Source organism: Carcharhinus amblyrhynchos, chromosome 2, assembly GCF_965287045.1.
Source record: "Carcharhinus amblyrhynchos chromosome 2, sCarAmb.v2.hapA, whole genome shotgun sequence".
In the NCBI taxonomy this organism is placed as follows: Eukaryota; Metazoa; Chordata; class Chondrichthyes; order Carcharhiniformes; family Carcharhinidae; genus Carcharhinus; species Carcharhinus amblyrhynchos.
In genome coordinates this window covers 119,357,510-119,384,801 of record NC_137325.1, presented here as the reverse complement: position 1 = coordinate 119,384,801, position 27,292 = coordinate 119,357,510, and the positions used below count along the sequence as shown (strand labels likewise).

The 27,292-nt window shown below is 41.9% G+C and overlaps 1 protein-coding gene across 8 annotated transcripts in view; it reads left to right on the top strand.

Moving 5' to 3' along the window:
- The window catches only part of znf438 (zinc finger protein 438), a 215,410-nt gene that overhangs the window by 117,043 nt on the left and 71,075 nt on the right, over window positions 1-27,292 (top strand). For 4 of the 8 annotated variants that reach the window (XM_080211935.1, XM_080211925.1, XM_080211954.1 and 1 more), the window contains exons 2-3: window positions 11,808-11,896; window positions 13,790-13,869. In XM_080211935.1, the coding sequence (XP_080068061.1) occupies window positions 11,808-11,896; window positions 13,790-13,869 (169 nt within the window). Of the gene's footprint in view, window positions 1-11,807; window positions 11,897-13,789; window positions 13,870-13,966; window positions 14,052-23,878; window positions 23,910-27,292 lie in introns of those variants that run through there. The other 4 variants (XM_080211999.1, XM_080211980.1, XM_080211963.1 and 1 more) reach the window with 3 other exon arrangements.

Below are 27,292 nucleotides of genomic sequence, written 5' to 3'. Positions count from 1 at the left end.
TGACAGAAGCCTGAGGGAGGTTGTAGCACGTTGATTTTCAAACGGGAGACCTGTGACAAGTGGTGTGCCTCAGGGATTAGTGCTGGGTCCACTGTTATTTGTTGTTTATATTAATGGCTTGGATGAGAATATAGGAGGCATGGTTAGTAAGTTTTCAGATGACACCAATATTGGTGGCATTGTGGACAGTGAACAAGGTTATTTTGGATTGCAACAGGATCTTGCTCAATTGGGCCAGTGGGTTGACGAATGGCAGATGGAGTTTAATTTAGATAAATGCAAGGTGATGCATTTTGGTAGATTGAACCAGGGCAGGACTTACTCAGTTAATGGTTAATGGGAAGAGTTCAGAACAAAGAGATTTAGGGGTACAGGTTTGTAGCTCCTTGAAAGTGGAGTCACAGGTGGACAGAGTGATGAGGAAGGCGTTCAACATGCTTGGTTTCATTGGTCAGAATATTGAATACAGGAATTGTGACGTCTTGTTGAAGTTGTACAAGACATTGCCACACTTGGAATACTGTGTACAGTGCTGGTCACCTTGTTATAGAAAGGATATTATTAAACTAGAAAGAGTGCAATAAAGATTTACTAGGATGCTACCGGGACTTGATGGATTGAGTTATAAGGAGAGGCTGGATAGACTGGGACTTTTTTTCCCTGGAGCATAGGAGGCTGAGGGGTGATCTTATAGAGGTCTATAAAATAATGAGGGGCATAGATCAGCTAGATAGTCAATATCTTTTCCCAAAGATAGCGGGAGTCTAAAACTAGAGAGTATAGGCTTAAGGTGAGAGGGGAGAGATACAAAAGTGTCCAGAGGGACAATTTTTTTCACACAGAGGTGGTGAATATCTGGAACAAGCTGCCAGAGGTAGTAATAGAGGCAGGTACAAATTTGTCTTCTAAGAAGTGTTTAGACAGTTACATGGATAACTTGGGTATAGAGGGACATGGGCCAAATGTGGGTAATTGGGATTAGCTCAAGGATTTTAAAAAAAAGTGGCATGGACAAGTTGCACCAAAGGTCCTGTTTCCATGCTGTAAACCTCAACGACTCTATGATCAGCTGACATATCTTGCTTCTGAGTGAGGACATTGTCCTCAAGTAAATGGGTGTTTTTCTGGTTGGCGATCAGTGATGAGTAGTGTGCCTTGGATCAGTGTTGGGATTGCAATTGTTTACAATTTACATAGATGACTTGGAGTTGGGGACCAAGTGTAGTTTGTCAAGATTCGCAGATGACATTAAGATGAGCGGCAGAACAAAATGTGCAGAGGACACTGAAAGTCTGCAAAGGGATATAGATAGCCTAAATGAGTGGGCGATGGTCTGGCACATGGAGTACAATGTTGGTCAATGTGAGGCCATCCATTTTGGTAGGATTAACAGCAAAATGGACTTATTATTTAAATGGTAAAAAAATTGCAGCCGTGCAAAGGGACCTAGGTGTCCTTGTGCAGGAATCACAAGGAGTTGGTTTGCAGGTGCGGCAGGTAATTAAGAAGGCAAATGGAAGTTTGTCCTTCATTGCTAGTGGGATGGACTTTAAAAACAGCGAGGTTATGTTGCAGCTGTATAGGGTGCTGGAGAGGCCACACCTGGAGTACTGTGTTCAGTTTTGGTCTCCTTATTTGAGAAAGGATATACTGGCACTGGAGGAGGTGCAGAGGAGATTCACTAGGTTGATTCCGGAGTTGAGAGGATTGGCTTATGAGGAGAGACTGACTAGACTGGGGCTATACTCAGAAGAATGAGGGGAGATCTTATAGAAACATATAAAATTATGAAGGGAATAGATAAGAAAGAAGCAGGGAAGTTGTTTCCACTGGTAGGTGAAACTAGAACTAAGGGTCATGGCCTCCAAATAAGGGGGAGCAGATTTAGGACTGAGTTGAGGAGGAACTGCTCCATGCAAAGGGTTGTGGATCTGTGGAATTTCCTGCTGTGAAGCAGTTGGGGCTACCTCATTGAATATTTTTAAGGCAAGGATAGATAAATTTTTGAACAGTCAATGATTTCAGGGTTATGGTGAGTGGGGCGGGTAAATGGAGCTGAGTCCACAAAAAGATCCGCTATGATCTTATTGAATGAATGGCTGAGCAGGCTTGAGGGGCCAGATGGCCTACTCCTGCTCCGTGTTCTTATGTTCTTATTAATGTCAACCAAGTTCATAGTAAAATTTGCCTGGCCAAAGGCATGTCTATGTGTATTGTCCAGAGGGAGTTACCGGGTAATAATCAGGCACACATATTCTGTATGTTTTTCCTCAGAGTAATTGTTGAAGTGTAACTGCTGGCTTGGAATTTGAACCTGGGTGCCTTCCCATCTGCACGATTTAATCCCAGGAAACATATTTTAGAAGCAGATTCTTCAGTTCCTACCTACAAAGTCAGGAAAAAAATGCTCTAACATGGGGACCTGGCATTTCAAAGGCCAACTTAAATTGCAAGGATAAATTTATTGTTTGAAAGTGGTTTTACAGATTTTTTTTTTCTGTGTGCATCTCTACCATGCTTTTCTGTTTGATTGTACTTTACACTTTGACATTAATTAAAAGTTTACTTTTGAAAAAGAGCAACCCTGTGGATTCCAGGCAGGGAATTCCCTGCTGTATCAATATAAATACAAGATTCACTTGAAAACCCCAGATTGTTACCACAGCTTCAGGTTCAGGCAAATTATGGTTTGCTAATGAATGTAGGACCAGCTCAGTTATTTATCACGACTGAGTCATGAGCTTAGCAGATGTCATATTGAGAACGTAGGTGGCTGTTGAGAAATAGTGCTCTCAAAAATGTCTATACCTCTGTGGTCAGGAGTAACTACTTATGCAATCATTTCAATTCTAAAATACTCAAACGTCCTGTTGTCTTGTGTAACGTCTGTTTCTGTATGTTTAAGAACATTTTGTAGGCAGGTTTCTAGCGATGCCACTCCATCACTTGTTCTAGCTATTTAAACCTTTTTACAAGCCTGCATGTTGAATATGCTGTATATATACACAGCAGTGTTGTATATGTAGACTGGCAGGGAAGGTGCTGAGCAAAGATGACCTGCTCTCTCAAGGAGAGTGAACCTGGCTTTTCCCCTGGTAGCTATTTACACAGCCATTGGCCTCGGATCATGTCATTTTCTTGTCTGTACTCTCTGACCATTGGGAACAAAGACCTATAACTTTTCATCCATTTCTGGAGAGTTCAGATGGGAGGCCATGTATTGGCACAGCTGCTCTCCAGATGTACTGATATTGTGTTCAACACTGATTGAAAGTAAAAAATACTCTTCTTTGTGTTCACAAGTGTGGTATGTGCTGTGAACTGAAAGGCCTTGTCTCTAGTTTTGACTGCCCCAGATGAGTGGTTACTGGTAGTTCCTGGAAGATGAATGTTCTTCCTCTATACTGTCACTTCTGTAATTCTGTTGTAGTGTAGGGAGAATAGCCTTCCTGTGTGCAGGTAATGTCCGATGACCCACACAAGCTGCCTTTCAAGTGAGTTTGCTGCTTTTACTTGAAGCCTGCAGAGTAGCATCCTTTAACTTGCTGTCCCATGCTGGCAGATATTCTGAGTTATCCACAAACATGTCAACGTTGTTCTGCTGTATCATGTGCTAATCAAAATCCTGAATTAAACTTTCAATTTTCATGTATTTGCATGTATTTTCATAAGTTGAATTGCTATTCGTGACATTCTTGCATTATTTGGAAAGTTAACAACATATTTTGTAATGTACTTCATGTGCTACATTTGGACACAATTCACAGCTAGGATGAATTTCACTTGTTGCAGTTTCAGTTGTCTGAGTTCTTCGGTGAATCAAAGCCTGCAGCTGCCCCCCCAGGTTTTTGTGAAGATGAAATATACTGCCTGGTTTTAACAATGTGTCAAATGATCTCACTTGATGTTCACAGATTTGCCTTGATCTCAGACTGCTCAAAATTCATTCTCAGAATGTGGCACTGCTGACGAAGCTGGAATTCACTCCGAGCCCAAATTGCCCTGACTGAGAAGGTGGCGGTTAGCCTGTTTGTGAAGCTGCTGCAGCCTGTGTGGTGAAGGTGCGCTCACACACGCTGCTAGGAAATGTGTTCCAGGATTTTGAACCAGTGATAATGAAGGAATGGTGATAAAGGTCTGAGTCACAGTAGTGTGTGACTAGAAGGGAATTTGATTGTGCTGATGTTTTCATGCCTCTACTGCCTTTGTCTTTTGATCTGATGTTGAATAATTTAACACATAGCATCTATTTGAGTCCATTAATCACACAGATAAATTGCATTTTCATTGGGTGTCATCTCATTTTGTTTTTTTTTAAGCATGTGCAGTAACCACCAAACTTGGCAATAGCTTTGGCTGTGGCTAAATGGGGCTCTCTGAATCCTCCGCTGAATTTTGTCAGGGAGGGCCTGTCAATGATGAGTCATGGATTGGGGCACATCATGGCTGTAGTCCAGGTTCCCTGCAAGGCCTCTTGTGTGCTGATTTGTGGCCCAGTGGCCTTAGCCAGTGTGGAGAAGGGTTGAGGGGTGCTCTGTGTTGGCATGGCAGGCTGAAGCTGAGTGGGCGGACTGTGTGATCTGTGATAAGTGATTTTTAATGATGCTGTGTGGTTCCATTCCTGCTGCCATAGCGTCTCTGCTGTTGTTGCTTGGCGCAGTGGTCTTAGCCATGCAGGCTGACGTGATGGGAAGTGAACAGCAAGTGGATTGGTAAGGTCCTTGTGTAGTCACAGGCTTGGGTTGATCTAAATCTTCTCCAGGAGCTTTCTTGTAGCAATCTCCCTCAATACGGGAGGGGGCAGGATGTGTTCAGGACTGGGAGTCGGAGTAGTTGAGTTGTTTGAGGAGGTTGGAGGGGCAAGGGGGGACCCGAAATGATGCACATTTGTTGTGTTGAGCTGGGTATCTACAAGATTGATGTGGGATAAGTTGTACTAGACTGGTGTATGGTGCTCTGCAGTTGAGTAGATGATGGCAACAGCTGAGATCCTTCCAACTGAGGTCCTCCCCAATGAAAAGCCAAGTTTGCTGAGGGGGTTGTTTTCATCTTTGCAGCTACCTTGCTCAGATTTTGTTAGATCTATGTTCGGTCAGGGGTGATGCCAAGATTTTTAAAAAATATTAATTTGTGGGACATGGGCTTCGCTGGCTGGCCAGTATTTATTGCCCGTCTCGAGTTGCTCTTGGAGAGCAGTTGAGAATCAACCACATTGCTGTGGTTCTGGAGTTACATGTAGGCCAGACCAGGTAAGGAAGGCCGATTTCCTCCCTTAAAGGATATTAGTGAACCAGATGGATTTTTTTGACAATCGACAATGGTTTCACAGATTCTTAATTCCAGATTTTTTTATTGAATTCAGATTCCACCATCAAATCTGGATCCTGAGAACATGAGCTGAGTTTCTGGATTAATAGTCTAATGGTAATATCACTAGGTCATCTCCTCTCCTCAATGGGATGTTGCACAAGGAGATGTTAAGTTCCCACTTAGTGCAGGCATTGTGGAGGTGGAATATACTTGAGATAGTTTAGTTGCTGTTGGGCTGAAGGCGCCAGCTCTTGTAATAGCTGGCAGTTTTGCAACATTGCAGTTACCTCTAGTTTAGAAAATATCTGGGCCTGAGAGGCACAGCAGTTATTGTCAGCATAGATTAACTTCCAAGAACAGGTTGGAGGCAGATTATTGATGTAGAGATTGAAAAGGAATGTGGCTAGAACAGATCTGTGAGGAAGCTGCTGAACTATTTCTTCCAGGCAATTGTCTCATCATCCATGTTCACTCTGAACCAACTATCTTGGAGTAATAGTTCAGTGGTGTCATTAACCCACAAAGGGAGGATGCTTGAGATTTCGACAGGGAGACCAGCATGTCGAACGCTGCACTGAGATTGAAAACAAGAGTCTGTTTTGGGTTTATTTTTGGTGAACATGGTTAGGGCAAGGTCTTGGTCGCATGTCCTTTGCTGAAAGCCAGCTTGTTCAGCTTTAAATATTTTCTCCATCTCTGGCTCTATCTGCTGTAAGATGAGACATTCAAAGACCTCACAGAACGCAGAGAGCAGAGATATTGGTCAGTGGATTGAAGGTAAGTTAGGTCTTTGCCTGGTTTTGGGAAGCCGATGAATTTGGACAAGTACTGGGGTTTAGGCAGTATTCCTTTGCTGATAATCCTTGTGAGAAGTTGAGCCAACCAGCGGCAGGCACCTGGGCTAAGGGGTTTGAGGAACTTGGGAAGAATGTTGTCATAGCTGGCCGTAATTCCATGTTGCCCAACTTGGTGGCATGATGGCACATTGGTTAGCAGTGCTGCCTCACAGCGCCAGGGACCTGGGTTCGATACCCAGCTTGGGTCACTGTCTGTGCGGAGTCTGCACATTCTCCCCGTGTCTGCATGGATTTCCTCTGGATGTTCCGGTTTCTTTCCACAGTCTGAAAGATGTGCTGGTTAGGTGTATTGGCCATGCTAAATTCGGTGTACCCGAACAGGTGCCGGAGTGTGGTAACTAGGGGAATTTCACAATAACTTCATTGCAGTGTTAATAAAAGCCTACTTGTGACACTGATAAATAAACTTTAAATTAAAAAAAAAAGCCCCATTGCAGTGAAGGCTTTGGGGCCTGAGCTGAAATTGTACTGGCTTCAAGAGGCTTCCTTTATTTGTTTTCTCATTTTCCAGGGCTGCCTTGCCCCTATGGAGGAGATGGGTTGCTAATTTGTTGGCATTTACAGATTGTGTCAGCGGTTGCTGGACTGCTGCAAGATGGCTTAGGAGCCTCCAGCATTTCCGGCTGTAATGGGTGAAGTTCAAGTTTCTGGTGGTCTGTTCTCATCTAGCTCAGTGGGCAGAATCCAAGAACTCTATTAAGTGATTAGTTACATTTGAGTCACCAGTTTCCTTGTAGGGTTGACGAAGTGAAGCACATTTCTCTTTGAACCGGGGATGTACATTGGGCAATATCCCCTTGGGATGGATTTGGTGGATGGCTTTGCCGAAGCGGCTATATACCTGCTCCATGAGGATATTGTGGGGCGGTATCATTACCATACTTAGTTCCAGTGCCTTGCAGAATTTCTCCAAGTTGGCCTTGTGTCGTTCCTAAGCTGCTTTTTTGATCTGGTGGTGATAGGTGGTTGAAGGCTCAGAGGTGGTCTGTGCTGGCTGCGTGGGAAACTATGCAATACTTGGCATGATGGAAGTGAGTTTAGTTTTGGCCTATGATCATTCCAAATCAATACAATCCCATATATGCTTAATCTTTTAAAGATCTCAATTTTCTGTCATTTTCTTTCTTATATGCAGTAAATTCTTGTTGGGAATATGTACTTCCTATAAACAGCCATGCTTCATATAACAGTCTAGGCAATGAGTGTTAGCAGATTATTTTACCATAAGGGCAGTATGGCAATTTGAAGTAGAAACGTTGTTATTTCCCCATTGTTAGAGATCTTTGAATGCAAATTGCTGAAGTTGCTGAGACAGTCCACACTAAGAAGAAAACCTCATATCTTACTGAATTGTATGGGTCATTACCACCCCACTTAGCCAAAGACAGGTCTTAACTTTCTTTTTTTAAAGCAGATAGCTGACAAATTGACTGAATAATGTGATGTATTGTGTGTACATGTGAAACTATAGTTCGTAATGCACTTTACAGTGTATTGCAGCACTGTTGTAGTAACTAAAGTCCTTTTCCAACCAGCTCCCACAGCACAACGCCCCATGTCCTCCTTCCCTGATCGATTTAGATCGGGGGCAAGACCCTACAAACTGTGAGCCATTCCCCATATCTTGGGAGCCGGCTCTTGAGTTTTGATGTCAATGAACCTCCAACATGCCGGCTCATCTTTCAGCCAGCGTGGAAAAGAATATTTGAGGACCTGGATCTCAAATCTGCGACTTACAGTCATGGTTTATTCGGCAGCAATGATTTCCATGCTTCCTAATGCTTGGGAAACTTGGACATCCTACAGTAGGCACTTCAAAGACCTGGTGAAGTACCAGCAGTGGCGCCTTTGTAAGATCCTCTCAATCCAGTGGAAAGAAAGATGGCCCAAAAGCAGCGGCCTCTCCCATGCCAACATCCAGGCACTAATCACTCAGAACCAGCTCCATGGGACAGGGCAAGTCACTCAAAAGTCTTATCAGACTCCCAAAACAACTGCTCTAAACTGAAATCGATCACGGCAGGAGTCTCCCAGGATGACAGCGTAAATATTTTCGGGTTGGCAGCAGAGGGACCCCTAAAGAGGTCAAACATCCCTGCCAATTCATGGGAGTCCCTGGCTTATGACCAACCAAAATAGCGAAAGTTCATTCTGGAAGGTTCCAAACACTTTGAATAATTTTGTTGGTAACACGCCAAGGCAAAGTCAAGGTGTCAGCAGAGAAACCTCAAAACAACTCATCTGCCTGACCCTTCAAACTGCTCTCCATGTGGCAGAGTCTGCAGATCACACAGCGGACTTGCCAACCACCTCAGAACCATTTAACAGGAGAGGAAGCAAGTCAGTCTCAATTCTCCTGACACTGTCTAAGTGAGATTAAAAAACAAAAATGCTAACCAAGATGTCTGCAAATGAAAGATCAAATCTTTTTGTCTTGGTAGCTTTATTGCATTGATACTTAATACTGTTGATGGATACATGCAGCTGACCCCACTCAACCTTCCTTGTAATCCTGAGGACAGCCCCCTTCTCAATTTATCTCTGTACTTCGAACACCTTTTGTTACCGAGAGAGTATTGGAATAGTGTCACTCCAATAAAGGTTAATGAGTAAACCTGCTGCATTGTTCAGCTTGCGTCTGAAGCTGAGTTATTTGATATTCCATCGCTACTTTTGCCCAAGACTTTCTAATATATAGTCACATGATTAATTTCTCTCAGAAGTCTTCTGTTTGTTGGAGTTGTAAGAGCTCAGAACCATAATAGGCTGAAATATTCATCTTACAAAATGTGGCAAACTGAATTTGCCCTAACTCTTATTGAACCCATCATTTTAATTCAAATTCTAGGATTGGCCTCTGGAAAAGTGTCAAACATTAGTCTCCTTTGAGTTGAAAAGTAGTTAGTTTGACGTAGATTTGAGGCCTTAATGCCAACATATCAACTTTTTGTCTAGGAAGTGGATAAAACATTCTTTCTGGCTAAACATAAAAAGAAAGCAGACTTTCCTCTGAAAGTAAATACCCCTGCATGTGGAAAGAAGTATTTTGTCAGTGTCTAACCAGTTACTTAGACTTGTGCAATTGATATCAGCATTGCACATAACACAGTTTAAAAATTAGGTTGCCAAAAGCCTTTAAATCAAAAACCTTGTCTTCCTTTTTTAAAGGTGTGTCTAACCAATCATCCCATCGTTTGGGAACAACTTACAGGTTTTAATCTAACTTGAGTGGTTTGTTGAGCATGCTTCAAGATAAACAGTACTAAGGGTCAGCAGCACTTCAAATCTGAACTACTCCATAAAGACAATCGACAATGTGCCACTTTCAGTGAAGTTCTTGATTTTGTTAGCTCAGGTCTCCTGGATACCAAAGATCCATCAAGGATGTATTGTATCAGAACCTGTCTGGCTGTGTGATTGAGGTGAATAGGGTTTGGTATCCTTCCCAGAAATTATGCCTGTTTGCAAGCACAGCTCCATATTTCCTAAGCAGCTGGGGCTTGTTGATCGCGTTATATGCTCATTACTGGAGCTGTTTTCCTTGGAAAACCTTCTTTGGAAGGAATTGTTTAAAACGTAAAGCTCTAACCTCAATATTACATAACAATAATCTAATTAGTACTCTCATTACCCCCAGGTGTACTGGAAACCAAGCTATGTAGGAATGTATGACACCAGTAAACCAGTAAATGCTCTTGAAGCTCGTTTACCTAATTAACTTTAAATGTATGTTATAAACAAGAGACCCATGGGATATGGCTGTACCCTAGTTGTGAATCTGAACAGGCAACTAAATAAATCCCAGGCCTCTGCTGAATAATGCACTTGATCTGAGGTGTTTCTGGTTGATTGCTTTATTTAAGACGGCATAATGCGATGCAGTTAGGAACAATGGAGCCAAGGATGGGATGAAGTGGCCATTGCTTGAAATATTCATAGTTCCTCTGAACTACTTGCATTTAAGTGGCATTACTTGTAACCTACAGTCTATAGAACTCTGTGTCAATAGGAATACTTGGATAAATGGGCTTCAAAACTTTTCTAAAGCGCTTTCCCCCTTCCCTCATCTTGATTCCTCTGAGGCTATTAAACTGTCTACAGTAATGCTCATCTGCATGTGCTTCCAAGGGGAAAACAATCAGAAGCAAAAATCTTAGTTGAGTTTTCCCTTGCTAACCCTTGGAGCTGTGACTAGTTGTAGCATCCTACTATCAGCTTGGGTAAGATGAGCTCATTCAGCATAGACCAGGGTATGGCCAAAACTCTTCTTAGTTTACACAATTCAGCTACTCACTGGGTCAATTTGGGATCTTAACGCATATGCTTTTGTTGAAAACGTGTTCTTGTTTATTAGTAGCAAATGCAATTTGCTGTAAATCTTCTCTTGCCTGATCATTACAGATCATGTCACAGTTCACAAAATATTACTTGGACACAAGTTTGAATTCTATTTGGATGGCCCACGCTCATCACGTGAGATCAAGAATTAAATAGGACAAGCAGAGGTTCTCAATCAGGCTGGAAGAGAATTACATAGAACATAGAACATTACAGCGCAGAACAGGCCCTTCGGCCCACGATGTTGCGCCGACCAGTTACAAAAACAATGACCCACTAGCCTATACCAATCCCTTTTCGTCCATAAACCTATCCACAGATCTCTTAAACGCCCCCAAACTAGGCGCATTTACAACTGCAGCAGGCAGGGCATTCCAATCCCTCACCACCCGCTGGGTAAAGAAATTATCAAGATTTAAGAATTCAAGATTCAAGAATTATCAAGATTTTATGCACAGGCACATCTTAAAAAAATATGCTTCAGTGGACAATTCTGCCTTGGAAGACGAGAAAAAATGGACAATCAGGAAATTAGTTTTTTAAAAAAAAAGCAGCCTGAAAGTTATAGAAAGCATATGAGATGGCACAACAGTACAATTACGGAATTGGGCCAGGCGGCCTCTTGTTGGTCAGACAACTTGGGCTCAATGGCCTCCTTCTGTGCTGTAAATTTCTAGGATCCAGAGTCAAGACACAAAGGAATTGGGCAATTGTACCAAAATAGCAACGGGAGAATCAAAGTTCTTCTCCACAACTTAAATGCTGGGCGACCCCTTGTTCAGTCAGGTCTACATTGTGACATTTGAAATATTGTAGAGAAAGGGTGAATTCAATACCTGTTTGGGAGAGCTCCATCGGCGGAATAAAGAGTTTCTGAAGCCACAACTCTGGGTTTTCTCTGTGGTAATTATGAGAAATTTGTTTCCCTGCTGCAGTTAATAATTTCAGTTTCTCAATTAAAGTGACATAGTAACAGAGCTGTTTGTCAGTCGGTCACTAATATGCAGAATCTGTGACTAAGGAGTAACATGTCAACTGGATTTTTATTTCAAATTTCCACAAGCTGTATAGCCCCAATGTTCCCGCATATGGTATTGTCTATAAATTTTAGATGCAGTTGGTAAAATTTTTCAAGATGCAAAACTTCACTTTTATCAGTACCAGAAGGGCTTTAATTAGAGCATAGAACATTCTATTGATTCAGTTACTTGTACCCAGTTAGATTTTTGGCTAATGAAAGAATGTGACCATTTAGTCATCACTTTTCTAATAACATCTCAATTCTTTTAACTGTTATTGCAGCCAAGGGACAGATACCAATGAACGAAGATCCAAATGGCTATTCTAAAGAAATGATTGAAGACTCTGTAAAGAAAGAAATAATTTTTCAGGTAAATAACTAAGAAATTTTATATAGTTTCTATTTTTCTCCTATGGCATTTGAATTTTTTTAAAAAAAAATTGAAAGAGTAAATGATTGGTTGTAATAAAATTGAAAGAAGCTCTGCACATTATTATTTCAGCCTGGTGGTACTTTTAAAAATGTATTCTTGCACACATACGTACATATAAATTAGGAGAGAGAGAGTGTAGGCCATTTGGGTCCTCAAATCTGCTCTGCCATTCAGCAAGATCATGGCTAATCTGCCCTCGGCCCCAACTCCATGTTCCTGCCTATTCCGTTCACCTTTGAACCATAGAACCAAAGAATCCCTACAGTGCAGAAGGAGGCCATCTGGCCCATCGAGTCTGCACCAACTCTGCGACAGAGCATCTTACCCATGTCCGCCCCACATATTTACCTCGCAAATCCCCCTAACCTACACATCTTGGGACACTAAGGGACAATTCAGCATGACCAATCCACTTAATTTGCACATCTTGCGTAGTAAGATGTGCAAACCGGAGCACCCAGAGGAAACCACGCAGATATGAGGAGAATGTGCAAACTCCACACAGTCTCCCAAAGCTGGAATTAAACCCAGGTTCCTGGTGCTGAGGCTGCAGTGCTAACTGCTCTGCTACTTGTTAACTCCCTTATTAGTCAATACCCTATCTACCTCTGCCTTAAAAATGCTCAATTTTTAAGGCAAAGAGAGTTCCAAAGGCTCACAACCCTCAGAAAAAAAACTCTTCATCTCCGTCTCTTATTTTAAAACTGTGCCCCCGAGCTCTAGTATCTCTCCTACTGGGGGAACATGCTTTCAGCATCCACCTTGTCAAATCCCATCACGGTCTTGTGTTTCAATAAAATCACCTCCCATTCTTCTAAATTCCTCATGGATGCAACCTTTCCTCACAAGGCAGCACCCTCATCCCAGAAATGTATTCCCTTCCTCCACATAATACAGCTAAGCTTCTTCAGAGTGCAGTTTGGCTTTCAACCATGTTGCTGTGAGAATGGAATCACATAAAGTTCAAATCAATGAAGGACAACAAATTTCTGCCTTAAAAGTGCATTTGTGAACCAGATGCACTTTTATTTTCACTCACGTGATGAAGGCACAGCGTTCCAAAAGCTTGTGATACCAGATAAACCTGTTGGACTTCAACCTGGTGTTGTGAGACATCTTACTATGCAATAATTGAAGTAGAGCAGGCAGTTTTGGCAATCATGACTAACATTACCCCATCCACTAAACCAAAGATACGATTAACTGGTCATTTATCTCGTTGTTGCATGTGTAATCTTTGTGCAAAATTGCAGCTTCATTTGTGTACAGCAACAAGAATTATTGCAGTTCAAAAGCCATTGCATGTAATGCTTTCTTTATGTTTCTGTCTACCTGCCTCTCTCTCTCTCTCTCTCTCACCCACCTCCAACCAACCCTCCTCCTTTCTCTGTCGCTCTTCTTCTATCAGGCTGTGTTCGGATAATTTTGAATGGAAAAAAATACAATGTCAGAAATGGAGAGGGTACTTTTTTGGAAAGGAAAAGTCAGAAAGAGCAGTTGGTTTTATTGCTTTTTTGATTACTGGAAAGCATGTTGTGCCACATTTTAGGTTGTTAAACCAAGAGCTTGCTCAGCGTTGCTGCTTCAGTCATATCTTTAAATGCTTGTTCCTACCATTTTATGATACATTGCACTGTTGCACTGTATCTTGACAGACACACGAACAGGAGATGAACAGAGGGATAGAAACTGAATATCAGTGCAGGCTTGGTGGGCCGGAGGGCCTTTTCCTGAGCTATATTGTTCTTTGTGATTGCGCACTGTTTTTCGTTTCCCCACCCCCACCCCCCATGTGTTTAATGTGCAACATTATCTGTCTTTCTGATGCAGGATGGAAAGTATGAAGATGACATAAGAGAAGGTACCACAACTGCATCTGACCAAAGAGAGATTCTTCAGAATGAGACAAAGTTGGTATTAAGAACGATTGAGATTCTAAGAGCAATACAGTCAAAAGTTCAAGTGTAAAACTAATTTGGTATTTATTTATTTTCTTTTTAACACTAGTTTTATCTCACTCATTTCCTTTCTGCTGAGGCTACTGATTCATGCTGCCCTCCCGATCTGTATCTTTTTCTGTAAGCTGGCACAGGTAATATGTGGTGCTAATTTGAGCAGAGTGGTACAGCCAAGTTTGATTCTGTCTTTATATGACATCCAGGTTGCCAGACAGCATTTACAAACCAGCCCTGCAGATTAATTTTCCTTCCTAACATTGAAAAGCTAAGTCTAATTCTAGCATTGCATCATTGCTCCTGCTAAGTTAACAGAGCTCACTGGGATTGAACATGGCAGCATCATGGGCCTGCATGGAACCTGTAGAGGCTCCACTGTGTGAAAGTGTTCACAAATAATACTTATTAAACAGAGGAGATGGCAGTGCAGGAATTGGATCTCTCTGAGCAACAGAAAGCCTGTTGCATGTGTGATATCAGTGTCCCAGATAGAGGTAGCAGCTATAACATTTTTAAATGTGGAGAAATACCCAACCAATAGATAGTGCCTGTACCAGTGATACAGCTCGTGAAAATTCAGCTTTTATTGTGTAACGGGCTGCATCCAGTGACTTTGGATCAACTTCAAATTGAAGTTTATCATAACCAAATTGCAGTTAAATTTGTTAACCATTTAAACCATTAATTATTTTACTAATCTGAGCATCCTTTGCCTGTTGCTACTTGACCACTCAAAATGGTTATTTGTTCAAAAATTACACCCCTTGTGTTAGTATTATTGTGACACAGTGTTAGCACTACTACCTCACAGCTCCAAGGACCTGGGTTCAATTCCAGCCTTGGGTGACCCACCTACGTAGAGTTTGTATGTTCTTCCCATTATCTATGTGGGTTTCTTCCGGATGCTCCAGTTTCATCCCACACTCCAAGGATCTGCAGGTTAGATTGATTGATCATTAAATTGTCCCTTCGTGTCAAGGGGACTGGCAGGGTATATAAGTGGGGTTACAGGGATAGGGCCTGGATGGGATTGTGGTCGGTGCAGGCTTGATGAGCTGAATGGTCTCCTTCTGTACTGTAGGGATTCTATGATAGTAATGCAGAATAGTACAGGAATTATAAAACAACAATGAAATAGCTTAATGCTGCTGTGTTTAGATTGTCATTCATAATCTCCTTCCCTGCAGGAGATTTTGATTTCCTGTAATCTGACATCATTCCAGGTTCTCTGTTTCTCTGACAGTGCCAGTGCAGGTTGAACAAGAATAGAAACAATCCTGTGAGCATTGCAATTATCACAGTGACTCACTCTACATATCCTCATTTCTTTTGTTCAAATAAAAGGTTAATTGAACCAATAAAAATCCTTTTAGTTCCTCATCTTATTGTCCACCCATAAAATCCATGTCAAGTAGTAATTTGCTTTTGTTAGTGTTGGTTCAGGAAAAAATATTGCAAGTTGAAGTCTCTTGGGCCTAATGGCGCTTCAGAAACCCATTTCTTCCATTGTTGTCTGCCCAGAGTAAGTGATTTGATACCAATTGTAATATCATCTTGCCTTACACCCAGTAGATTGTGATTTTCCACAGTCACAGTTATTTATATTTGCAAGTCAAGAACAAACCTATTTCGACATGGCCAAGTTGGTAGCCTCACGTGAAGCCTCCTCTCAGAAGTACAGGTTCACTGTCTTTAGCTTAGCTCTTAATCTATCAACCAAGTGTGGATGGTCCGACCAGCACCTGTATACATGCCAGTTGAGCACTCTGGGTTCTTGGAAAATGCAAGACTTCCACCACATCAAACTGCAGCCTCTGGCGAAGGAAAGACTGGTCATGAAAGCAAAAGTAAAATACTGCAGATGTGCTGGAATTAGAAATAAGAACAGAAAATGTTGGAAAACTCAACAGATCTGCCAGCACCTATGGAGAGAAAAAATAGAGTTAGCATTTCTAGTCCAAATTACTTTTTGTAGTTAAAGAGAGGTTGGAATGTGATGGATTGTATACTGGATTTGAGGCGATGGAACAGAGTGAGATCATTAATGAATACTTTGCATCAATATTCACAAAGGAGAGGGACGTGTTGATTGATGGTGTGTTATGGAGGTATGTAAACCCTCCAGAGGAAGTTATCGTTATGAGGGAGGGAGTATTAAGTGTATTAAAAAGCATTAAGGTAGACAAATTTGCAGGGCCAGATGGCATCAATCTCAGATTACTGGGGAGACAAGAGAGGAAATTGCTTGGACCTTTAACAGAAATCTTTGTTCCCTTGTTGGCCACAGGTGAGGTCCCAGAGGATTGGAGGATAGCCAATATTGTCCTGTTATTTAAAAAGAATAGCAAGGGTAACCAGGGTAATTACAGGCCAATGAGCTTGACGTCAGTGATAGTGAAATTGTTGGAGAAGATTCTTAGGGATAGGACCTATACACTTTGGAACTGAATGGTTTTATTAAGGACAGATAGCATGGTTTTGTATGAAGGAGGTCATGTCTCACTAATTTGGTTGAGTTTTTTGAGGTGGTAACAAAAATGGTTGATGGGAAGGGCTATGGATGTTGTCTACATGGACTTTAGTAAAGCATTTGACAAGGTCTCTAATGGCAGGCTGGTGCAAAAGATTAAATCATACAGGATCAAGGATGAACTAGCTAGATGGATTCAGAACTGGCTTGCCCGTAGAAGACAGAGGGTAGTGGCGGAAGGGTATTTTTCTGAATGGAGGTCTGTAACTAGTGGTGTTTCGCAGGAATCAGTGCTGGAAACTCAGTTGTTTGTAATATATATATATAAATGACTTGGAAGAAGATGTAGCAGGTCTGGTTTAGCAAATTTGGTGATGCTATTAAGATCACTGGAGTTGCGGATAGTGAGGAAAATTGTTAGAGAATACAGCAGGTTGTAGATCGGCTGGAAAATTGGATGGAGAAATGGCAGATGGAATTTAATTCGGACGTGGTGGCACAGTGCCGGGACGCGGGTTCAATTCTGGCTTCGGTCACTGTCTGTGTGGAGTTTGCACTTTCCCCCCGTGTTTGTGTAGGTTTCCTCTGGGTGCCCCGGTTTCCTCCCACATTCCAAAGATGTGCATGTTAGGTTGATTGGCCATGCTGAATCGACTCTAGTGTCAGGGGGATTGGTAAGGTAAATGTGTGGAGTTACGGGAATAAGGCCTGGGTGCGATTGTGGTCAGTACAGACTTGATGTGTCGAATGGCCTTCTTCTGTACTGTAGGCATTTTTAAAAAAATGCAAGGTGAATCATTTTGGTAGATCCAATTCAGGTGGGAGCTATAAAAGAAATGGCAGAACCATCAGGAGCGTAGACAGAGATCTGGGAGTACAGGACCATAGATCCTTAAGAGTGGCAGCATGTGGAAAAGTTGGTGAAGAAAGCATTTGTCGGGGCATTGAGTATAAAAGTTGGCAAATTATGTCATGGTTATATAAAATGTTGGTTAGGCCACATTTGGAAAACTGCATCCAATTCTGGTTACCAAACTACCAGAAGGGCAAGGAGGCTTTGGAGGGAGTATTGAAAAGGTTTACCTTTTGCCTGGTATGGAGGGTATTAGCTATGAGGAGACATTGAATACATTAGGATTGTTCTCCCTGGAAAGATGGAGACTGAGGGGGCGACCTGACAGAAGTTTATAACATTAAGAAGTAGAGATAGGGTGAATAGTTGGAAGCTTTTTCCCAGGGCTGAAATGACAATTATAAGAGGGCACAAGTTCATGGTAAGGGGGAAGGGTTCAGTAGAGATGTACAGGCGAAGTTTTTTACACACAAGGTGGTGGGGGTCTGGAATGCACTGCCAGATGAGGTGGTTGAGGCAGGCACATTCGCAACATTTAGGACTTATCTGAATTGACACATGAACAGGCGGAGAATAGAGGGATATAGGCAATTGGTCTAGGTAGGACAACTTGATTGGCACAGGCCTGGTAGGCCAAAGGGACTGTTCCCGTGCTGTATTGTTCTTTGAGTGCAAGGTCAGTGATTGGCGGGAGCTAGGAGATGTTGTAACGGAGATGTGTAGATCATGAAACGGGAAGTGTTACTAGCAGGAGGAAGTTGCCATTAATGGTTCCTGTGATTCACATATCTTTGTTGCAATTTCTCCTAGCACCCACCAATCACTGACCTACTATTCTGCTGCAGTTGTTACATCCCCTTTTATACTGCATACAATCCATCGCATTCCCATGTCTCTAACTGTGAAGAAGTCATGTAGTCTTGAAACGTTACCTCTGTTTTTCTGTCTCTACAGATGCCACCAGATCTGCCAAATTTAGAACATAGAACATTACAGCACAGTACAGGTCCTTCGGCCCTTGATGTTGCGCCGACCAGTGGAACCAGTCTAATGACCCTCTAACCTAAACTATTCCAACATTATCCGTATGTCTATCCACTGACCAGTTGAATGCCCTTAAAGTTGGCAAGTCCACACCTGCTGCAGGTGGGGCACTCCATGACCTTACTACCCTCTGAGTAAAGAACCTACCTCTGACATCCGTCCTATAATTACCACCCCTTAATTTAAAGCTATGTCCCCTTGTGTTAGCCATCACCATCCGAGGTAAAAGGCTCTCACTGTCCACCCTATCCAATCCTTTGATCATCTTGTATGCCTCAATTAGGTCACCTCATAACCTTCTTCTCTCTAATGAAAATAACCTCAAGTCCCTCAGCCTTTCCTCATAAGACCTTCCCACCATACTAGGCAACATCCTGGTAAACCTCCTCTGCACCCTTTCCAATGCCTCCACATCTTTCTTATAATGCGGCGACCAGAACTGTACGCAATACTCCAAGTGCGGTCGCACCAGAGTTCTGTACAGTTGTAACATGACCTCACGGCTCCGAAATTCAATCCCTCTACCAATAAAAGCTAACACACCGTATGCCTTCTTAACAGCCTTATCAACCTGGGTGCCAACTTTCAGGGAACTATGCACATGTACACCGAGATCTCCCTGCTCGTCAACACTAGTAAGAGTCCTTCCATTAGCCCTATATTCTGTACTCCTGTTACTCTTACCAAAGTGAATCACCTCACACTTTTCCGATTTAAACTCCATCTGCCACCTCTTGGCCCAGCTCTACAGCTTATCTATGTCCCTCTGCAAACTGTAACATCCATCCTTGCTGTTTACAACTCCTCCAACTTTGGTGTCATCAGTAAATTTACTAATCCATCCTTCTACACCCTCATCTAGGTCATTTATAAAAATGACAAACAGGAGTGGCCCCAAAACAGATCCTTGAGGTACACCACTTGTAACTGAACTCCAGGTTGAATATTTCCCATCAACCACCACCCTCTGTCTTCCATTAGCTAGGCAATTCCTGATCCAAACTGCTAAATCACCCTCAATCCCATGCATCTGCATTTTCTGCAATAGCCTACCATGGGGAACCTTATCAAATGCTTTGCTAAAATCCATATATACCACATCAACTGCCTTACCCTTATCCACCTCTTTGGTCACCTTTTCAAAAAACTCGATAAGGTTTGTGAGGCACGACCTACCCTTCACAAAACCGTGTTGACTATCCCTAATCAATTTATTTCCCTCGAGGTGATTATAAATCCTATCCCTTATAATTCTTTCCAAAACTTTGTCCACAGCGTAAGTAAGGCTCACTGGTCTATAATTCCCAGGATGGTCTCTACACCCCTTCTTGAACAAGGGGAGTAGCATTTTCTGTTCTTAAAAAAATATTCACCATCTGCAAGTTTTAAAATTATACCTTGTTTACCAAATCCAGGTTATGAATGTACCTAAAATGAGTAGTGGTCCCATTACTGATGCCGGGTGAACACTAATTTATACTGTTCTCTCTGAAACAATTGTTCATCTCTGCTTTCTGCCCCTTGAGTCAATCTTCTGTCCGAGCTGCTTCTATTTCTTTAATTCCATGGGCTTCCATTTTGCTAACAAATCTATTATGTGGTACTTTGGCAGACGCCTTTAGAAAGTGCATATACATTTAAAATTTAAAAGTTTAAAGTTTTTTATTAGTCTCAAGTAGGCTTACATTAATACTGCAATGAAATTACTGTGAAAATCCCCTACTTGCCACACTCTGGCACTTGTTCAGGTACATTAAAGGAGAGTTTAGCATGGCCAGTTCACCTAACCTGCACATCTTTAGACACTGGGAGGAAACCGGAGCACCCAGAGGAAACCCACACAGACACGGGGAGAATGTGTAAACTCCACACAGACAGTGACCCAAGCCGAGAATTGAACCGGGGTCTCTGCCACTGTGAGGCAGCAGTGCTAATCACTGTATCACCCCTCAACATAACAACCATGTTGTGTTTTACGATTCACTCGGTTACTTCACCAAAGGACGGAATCAAGTTAATCGAACAGCATTTGCCTTCAACAAGTCATCAGTGTTGGCTTTCGTTTATTAGCCCATATTTTTTCAAAAGCTTATTAATTTTGTCCAAAATTATTGCCTTGAAGAAGTTTCCTCAAATTGGGCTGACTGGCTGATAGTTGCCAAGTTGATCCCTTGCCACTTTTTAAACAGGGATGTAACATTTGTAATGCTGCAGTCCTCTGGCACTACCCTCTCCTTATGTCAATGCGGGTGTAAAGTGCATTTTGTTGTTAACTTTCTTCATTTGCAATTCTTGACCTTTTGTTAGACTTTGTATGTCTTTGGAGTCAAATTCTTGGCATTATTGGTAGAAGATGACTAATTCTTGAAAAACTGCAAAAAAGAAGAGCAGTTTGTTCGAATCTGCATGTACAGTCCATATTATGCTGTTAAAATATCCGTCCAACAGAACAACTCAAAAGTTGTGTAGATTGCTTGTCCAACTGTGAAAAGTATTAACAGCAGTAGCCTCGAGGAGTGATCTTCACTTCTGAGGAAGCATTGACAATCTGACTTCTTAAACTCGGCGCTTGTACCATTATCTAAATTTTGAAAGTAACAGTGCTTTGTTTTTAATAACCTGTATGGTTATCGGCCCCATGATTATAAATACTGACAAAACTTCATGATCTTTAAATATTGGTCCTGACGGTCTCTGATGCTGCCTATGTTGATGGGTGGCCTCTGGTGTTTGATGATATTTCCAGTGGATCAGATAAATGAGTTTTGGAGTTAATGGGAGACAGACTTAAATCTTTGGCTGCGGTACAGTGTTAACAATTTTGCTTGTGTTTTGCTGATTTTGTTTTTGTGCTGTTTCCGTTGCAAAGTACAGTGCATAGACATTTCTTGGAATACTGCTTTGTTTTCTGTTGAAATAGGGGAAAGGGAGGGGGGAGGCAAAAGAGGAGAATTAAGGAAATTGATGCTTGTAAGCTGAAGCGTGCAGGTTGCATGTTAATGACGTCTGTGTCCCAGGCAGTGGAAGTTGCTGCAAGAACTTCAGTCTTCATTAAATACGTAGCTATGCCCCATTCACTCAGCCTTTCAATTCAAATTCAATCCAGTGGAGAAAAGATGCAGATCTGGCCCCTTCTTAAGAAGATGCAAATTAAATCAGTTCATTCACACTGACTCTGAAAATTGCTACCTTGGCAGAGCAGCTGTTTTTTCTGTTTACATTTCTCCTTGTATGACTCAGAATTCTACTGAGTAAACTGATAACTCAAAAGTAGCAAATCTGTTCTGCTGTACGTGCAGCTCGTTTGCACAGGAGGCATTTTCGTGACAGTTGTATTGTGCATCTGTGCGAGTGAGCAGACTTGGGGGCTGCCAAGCCAACTGAGGAAATTCAGAAACTGGAGGAATGGGTGCCTAGTAACAACTGTTGCAGAAACCTTAGTGACCTATGCATGTGTTTGGCATAACAGGCTAGAATGTTTCGCACGCTGTGCATGTGTAAGTGGTTAATCTGAATTCTGTTCACTCCCATGTAAACATTTTGCCCATTGCAGTAACCTTGTAAATAGCTGAAATCTGTAAGCGGTTTTGAGTTGCTTGGATCGTATTAATCTGGAAAGCTTCATGGAAGCTTAAAAAAAAAGTTGTCCTTGTTATACAAAGCTACACAGTGAGATGAAAGTTTCAGATGACTCTATTTTCCCACAAAAGGTATCACGTTAAGCAGAGGAGAAAAATGGTGAGTCCCGATTGTAACTCTAGGCAAGAGAGCAGGGGTGAATGGCAGGCATTCTTAACTCCTTGGCTTCATCAGGCTTTAACCTGCCTGACCTGAGTGCAAGATCGGAGGACAGGAATGATGTGAATTGTCCCTGGCTGGTCAGGTAAGTACATTGGGGTAGGATGGATGCAACTGTGGTTAAGGGAAGAGATGGGGAACTCTGGGGCTACGTGGGCCCAAGGTTTTCTTGTGGAGCCTAGAGGAGCATGCCTGTTCCTCCTGTCCCACAAGAAAATGTAGCCCAATCCATCACGCCAACCAGTTTCCCATCTGTTAACTCTGTCTACGCTTCCCGCTGCCTCTGCAAAGCAGCCAGCACAATTAAGGACCCCATTCTCTCTTCCACTTTCTTCCTTTGGGAAAAAAGTACAAAAGTCTGAGGTCACGTACCAACTGACTCAAGAACAGCTTCTTCCCTGTTGCTGTCAGACTTCTGAATGGACTTCCTTTGCATTAAGTTGATCTTTCTCTACGTCCTAGCTATGACTGAAACAGTACATCCTGTATTGTCTCATTTCCTTCTCTATGAACAGTATGCTTTGTATAGCACGCAAGAAACAATACTTTTCACTATATGTTAATACATGTGACAATAAATTAAATCAAAAACGATCAAAAATTACCTTGATCAGAACCTAACTGGAGTATTATTTTGAAGGCTGATCTAATTGAGGTGTTCAAACAATAAAGATACTTGATATGGTGAATACAGAGAAACTACTTCAGCTGGTGGTGAAATCCAGAACAAAAGGGCATGATCCAAGTTTGCAGAAAGCTGCCTCTACTATAATCCACATACAGCATTTATTGTCAGGCACTCAAGAGCGTTAAATGATCCCTATAGTTTTGGTACTCACTTTTTTCTATTTTGAGCTCATCAGTCAACATTTCAGTTGCTTTGGATGGTGAAGGCAGTCAAACCATTGGTTGTTCTTTAGCAGTCAAAAATGTTTTCTTCCTTCTGTCATAATGTTAAGGAATTTAATATTTGCCATCATCTGCACCCAGTCTTTAGCATTCTGTGCCTGATCTAACTCCCTTTACTCTGTCTGAACACCATGCTTTAACCACCTCACTGTGCTCAACCTCTGAAAGGCACTTTTTGCTCAATCTGTGTGAAATTTGCCATCTCTGTATCAGCTGTTAAATGGAATCTCTTAGGCTATTAATTTAATGGCAATCCATGCTGAATATGGGGAAGTTTTGTGGTAAAAACTAACAACCACAAGAGAATTGACTGAGATTGGACAACCTAGGTCTGAAGAGAGTAATATTCCATCCACTGAGATGAAAAAACACTACTCCATATCTCCTCTTGGAATAAGGATACCCTCTTCTAGTTCCCCTACCTACCATACCACCCCTTTTCAGAAGACTAGATCTCATGTGATGTCTTTTCAGTGGGTTGAGGTAACTTTCTTGTACAGGTCCCACATACCTGTTCTTTGGAAATTGGATGTTGGATGGTGAGTTTTGGTTCATTAATCAGTTACCTGGCCATCAAATGTGAGCTCGGTATTCTCCTCATCTATAACGTTTATTCAGGACTAAATGGTCATGGCCAAAGATGATTCCCCCCAGCTGCAAATTCAACACAGCCTGGTGTTTAAATCTGACTGGGTATTTTTTTTTAATCCTGGCAGTGCTCTAACCCACTATCTTACAAAAATGGAAGCAGAATCAAATTTATGAACGTTAGTATGATTTGTCTCTGGGTTCCTATTTAAACAAGAATATTTGGATTTGACATTGCTATAAAAAAGATACGGTGGTGGAAATGTTGAAGATGTGATGTTGTGTCTTCCAGAAAAAATACAACAAAAGCCTGGTTTAACAACCTTTTCACAGGTAAAATAATAAGTTGTCATTTCTTTACCCCTTCTAATCAGTCACTTATTTATTCAAGAACTTTATATATTTGCTGTGCTTTTCTTTCTCAGTTAAACCAGTGCGGTCCCTCAAATACACTTCATGTTTGGATAAGTTAAGACTTGGAGATTTTTTAATTATTAGTCAATAAAATTGGAAAAAATCAAATGCAACAATTGGGTATATTGCACTTGAGGGGCACTGTGTTATAAGTGGAACATAGAACACTACAGCACAAACAGGCCCTTTGGCCCACAAGTTGCACTGATCACATCCATACCTACCAGGCCATAGAACTATCAGTAACTCCCAATCCCATGTACTCATCCAGAAGTCTTTTAAAAGACCAGCGAGTTCACCTCTACCATCACTGACGGCAGCTGATTCCACTCACTCACCACCCTCTGAGTGAAAAACCTACCCCTAACATCTCCTCTGTACTTGCTCTCCAGCATCTTAAACTTGTGTCCTCTCTTGGTGACCACTTCAGCCCTGGTAAATAGCCTCCGAGAATCCACCCTATCTATTCCTCTCAACATTTTATAATGTTCTATCAGATCGCCTCTCAACCTTCGTCTCTCCAGGGAGAAGAGACCTGGCTCCCCCAACCTATCTTCATAAGGCATGCCTCCCAATCCAGGCAACATCCTTGTAAATCTCCTCTGCACCCTCTTAACAGCTTCCACGTCCTTCCTGTACTGAGGCGACCAGAACTGCGCACAGTACTCCAAGTGGGGTCTGACAAGGGTCTTATAAAGTTGCAGCATTACCTCCTGACTCCTAAACTCAGTCCCTCGATTAATGAAGGCCAGTACACCATATGCCGCCTTGACCACATCCTCCACCTGCAAGGCCAATTTAAGAGTCCTATGGACCCAGACCCCAAGGTCCTTCTGCTCCTCAACACTGCTAAGACTCCTACCCTTGATATTGTACTCCTTCATCCCGTTAGACCTGCCAAAATGGACACTACACATTTATCCGCGTTGAAGTCCATCTGCCACTTCTCCGCCCAGTCTTGCATCCTATCTATGTCACGCTGCAACTTCTGACATCCCTCCAGACTATCCACAACACCACCAACCTTCGTGTCATCAGCGAACTTACTAACGCATCCCTCCACTTCCTCATCCAGGTCATGTATGAAAATGACAAACAGCAAGGGTCCTAGAACAGATCCCTGGGGCACTCCACTGGTGACCGACCTCCATGCAGAAAAAGACCCATCCACAACCACTCTCTGCCTTCTGCAGGCAAGCCAGTTCTGGATCCACAAGGCCAAAGCCCCTTGGATCCCACGCCCTCTCACCTTCTCAAGAAGTCTTGCGTGGGGGACCTTATCAAACGCCTTGCTGAAGTCCATGTAAACCACATCCACTGCTCTTCCTTCGTCAGTGTGTTCAGTCACATTTTCAAAGAACTCAGCTAGGCTCGTAAGGCACGACCTGCCCTGACAAAGCCGTGCTGACTATTTCTTATCATACTAAACTTCTCTAAATGCTCATAAATCTTGTCCCTCAGAATCCTCTCCATCAACTTACCAACCGCTGAGGTCAGACTCACTGGTCAGTAATTTCTCGGGCTATCTCTGTTCCCTTTCCTGAAAATAGAAACCACATCCGCGATCCTCTGGAACCTCTCCCGTCTCCATTGACGACACAAAGATCATCGCCAGGAGCGCTGCAATCACTTCCCTCATCTCCCTCAGAAAACTGGGTTACATCCCATCCGGTCCCGGCAACTTATCTATCTTGATAGAATTTAAAAGTTCCAACACATCCTCTTTCTCTTTCTTAACGTCCACGTGGAATGTAAGACTTATATTTTTAATTAACATTTGAATGTTTTAAGATTACTCACAAAGAACAGATTAGTGATTCATTTGGTTTCATTAGAAAGCAGATACAGGTTGAGGTAAAGGACAGAGAGTAATAGGTCATCTTATCAGTAGAAGGTATACCACATATTATTAAATAGTGGAAAAAAAATGGAAAGCCAAATATATAGGTAAATCTGTAGAAGTCAGTAAAAAAAGATAAACATGAGAGATTTCAAACTGGCTTGAAGTAGGATTGAAAGGGAAAATGGGAATAAAGTTTTTACAGTGTGTAAAAAGATCCTTTAGGATCCTAATTTATAAGAAACCTCAGTAAGGATGTGTGAGGGACAAAGACCTTGCCCTATATATTTTTAAATAAACGTGTATAGAGATGTGTTCATCATTACCTCTTAAAAAAAATTGAGACTTGAAAACCTAAGATGTTTGAATCTATGCAGTATCGGAGAAACCCGCCCATTATTATCCCTGAAGAGTCAATCATGACACCTTCTGAGCTGCACAGACCAAATTCAAAGAGAACTATACAAAGGTCATCTGCATTTCATAACCCAGGCTGACCAACAGGAGTCTGCTCATCTGCTGAGATGAAATAGAAATTGGATCCGCCAAAACTGAGGGATTGGGAAATACACCATGGCTTATAAAGAGTGGGACGTATCAAAAACACTTTTCTGTTTGTGGACAGATGGTGAGAGGAGAATTTAATGCTGTTTAATAAACATCCCGCCTATCCATAAGAAATTAAATACTAATGGGGAATGAACCAGGTCAGATAACAAGAAGTAAGCATGGGAGAACATCAAAGGAGTAGATATTGCTGCATAAAAATGGTTCAAGATGACGAGAAACCAACACTATGGAGCAAAACTACAGGTTAAGAAAAAGAGGTCAAGGATAGATCTAATGAAGGTAAGTATTTCGAAACACATTAAACAGTAATCAGTGATATGTAAATAGATGGATAGCATTCAGGAGAAATACATTCCATTACAAAGCTACACACTAACTAATAGTGAGGTCAAATGAATAAATAGAAGTAAGAATGAAATCAGAAAGCAGTTGATATGAAAAGGAAATGTGAAACAAAGAGAAAACCACGACAGTGGAAGGAGTCAAAGGGGATGTTACAATGGTTAGGGTGGAAGAAAAGGAGCTAGGAGCCAGAGAATGAGCTGGAAGCTACATGTATTAATACATAATGCCTTGTTCTTGGTAGACTATGAACATGTATGTACACAAATTGTGCCTGCTTCAGCTAAACAAAATATGTGATAGCCACTTGCTGATTTATTCCCCAGGACAATGCCTTGACCAATCAGGGTCAAGCTGCCTGGTTTAAGTTTTCAAACAACACTTGGCAGTTATTTGCCAGCCATCATCAACTGGTGCATTCTTCATGGCAATGCCTCTATCAATCAGAGTCCACTTGCCAACCAATCAGCATTTACCTATCATCCAGTGGAAATTATTGTTTTTCCTTAATGCTGGTATTCTTGCAAAGCGTCCTGATGTATGCAAGACA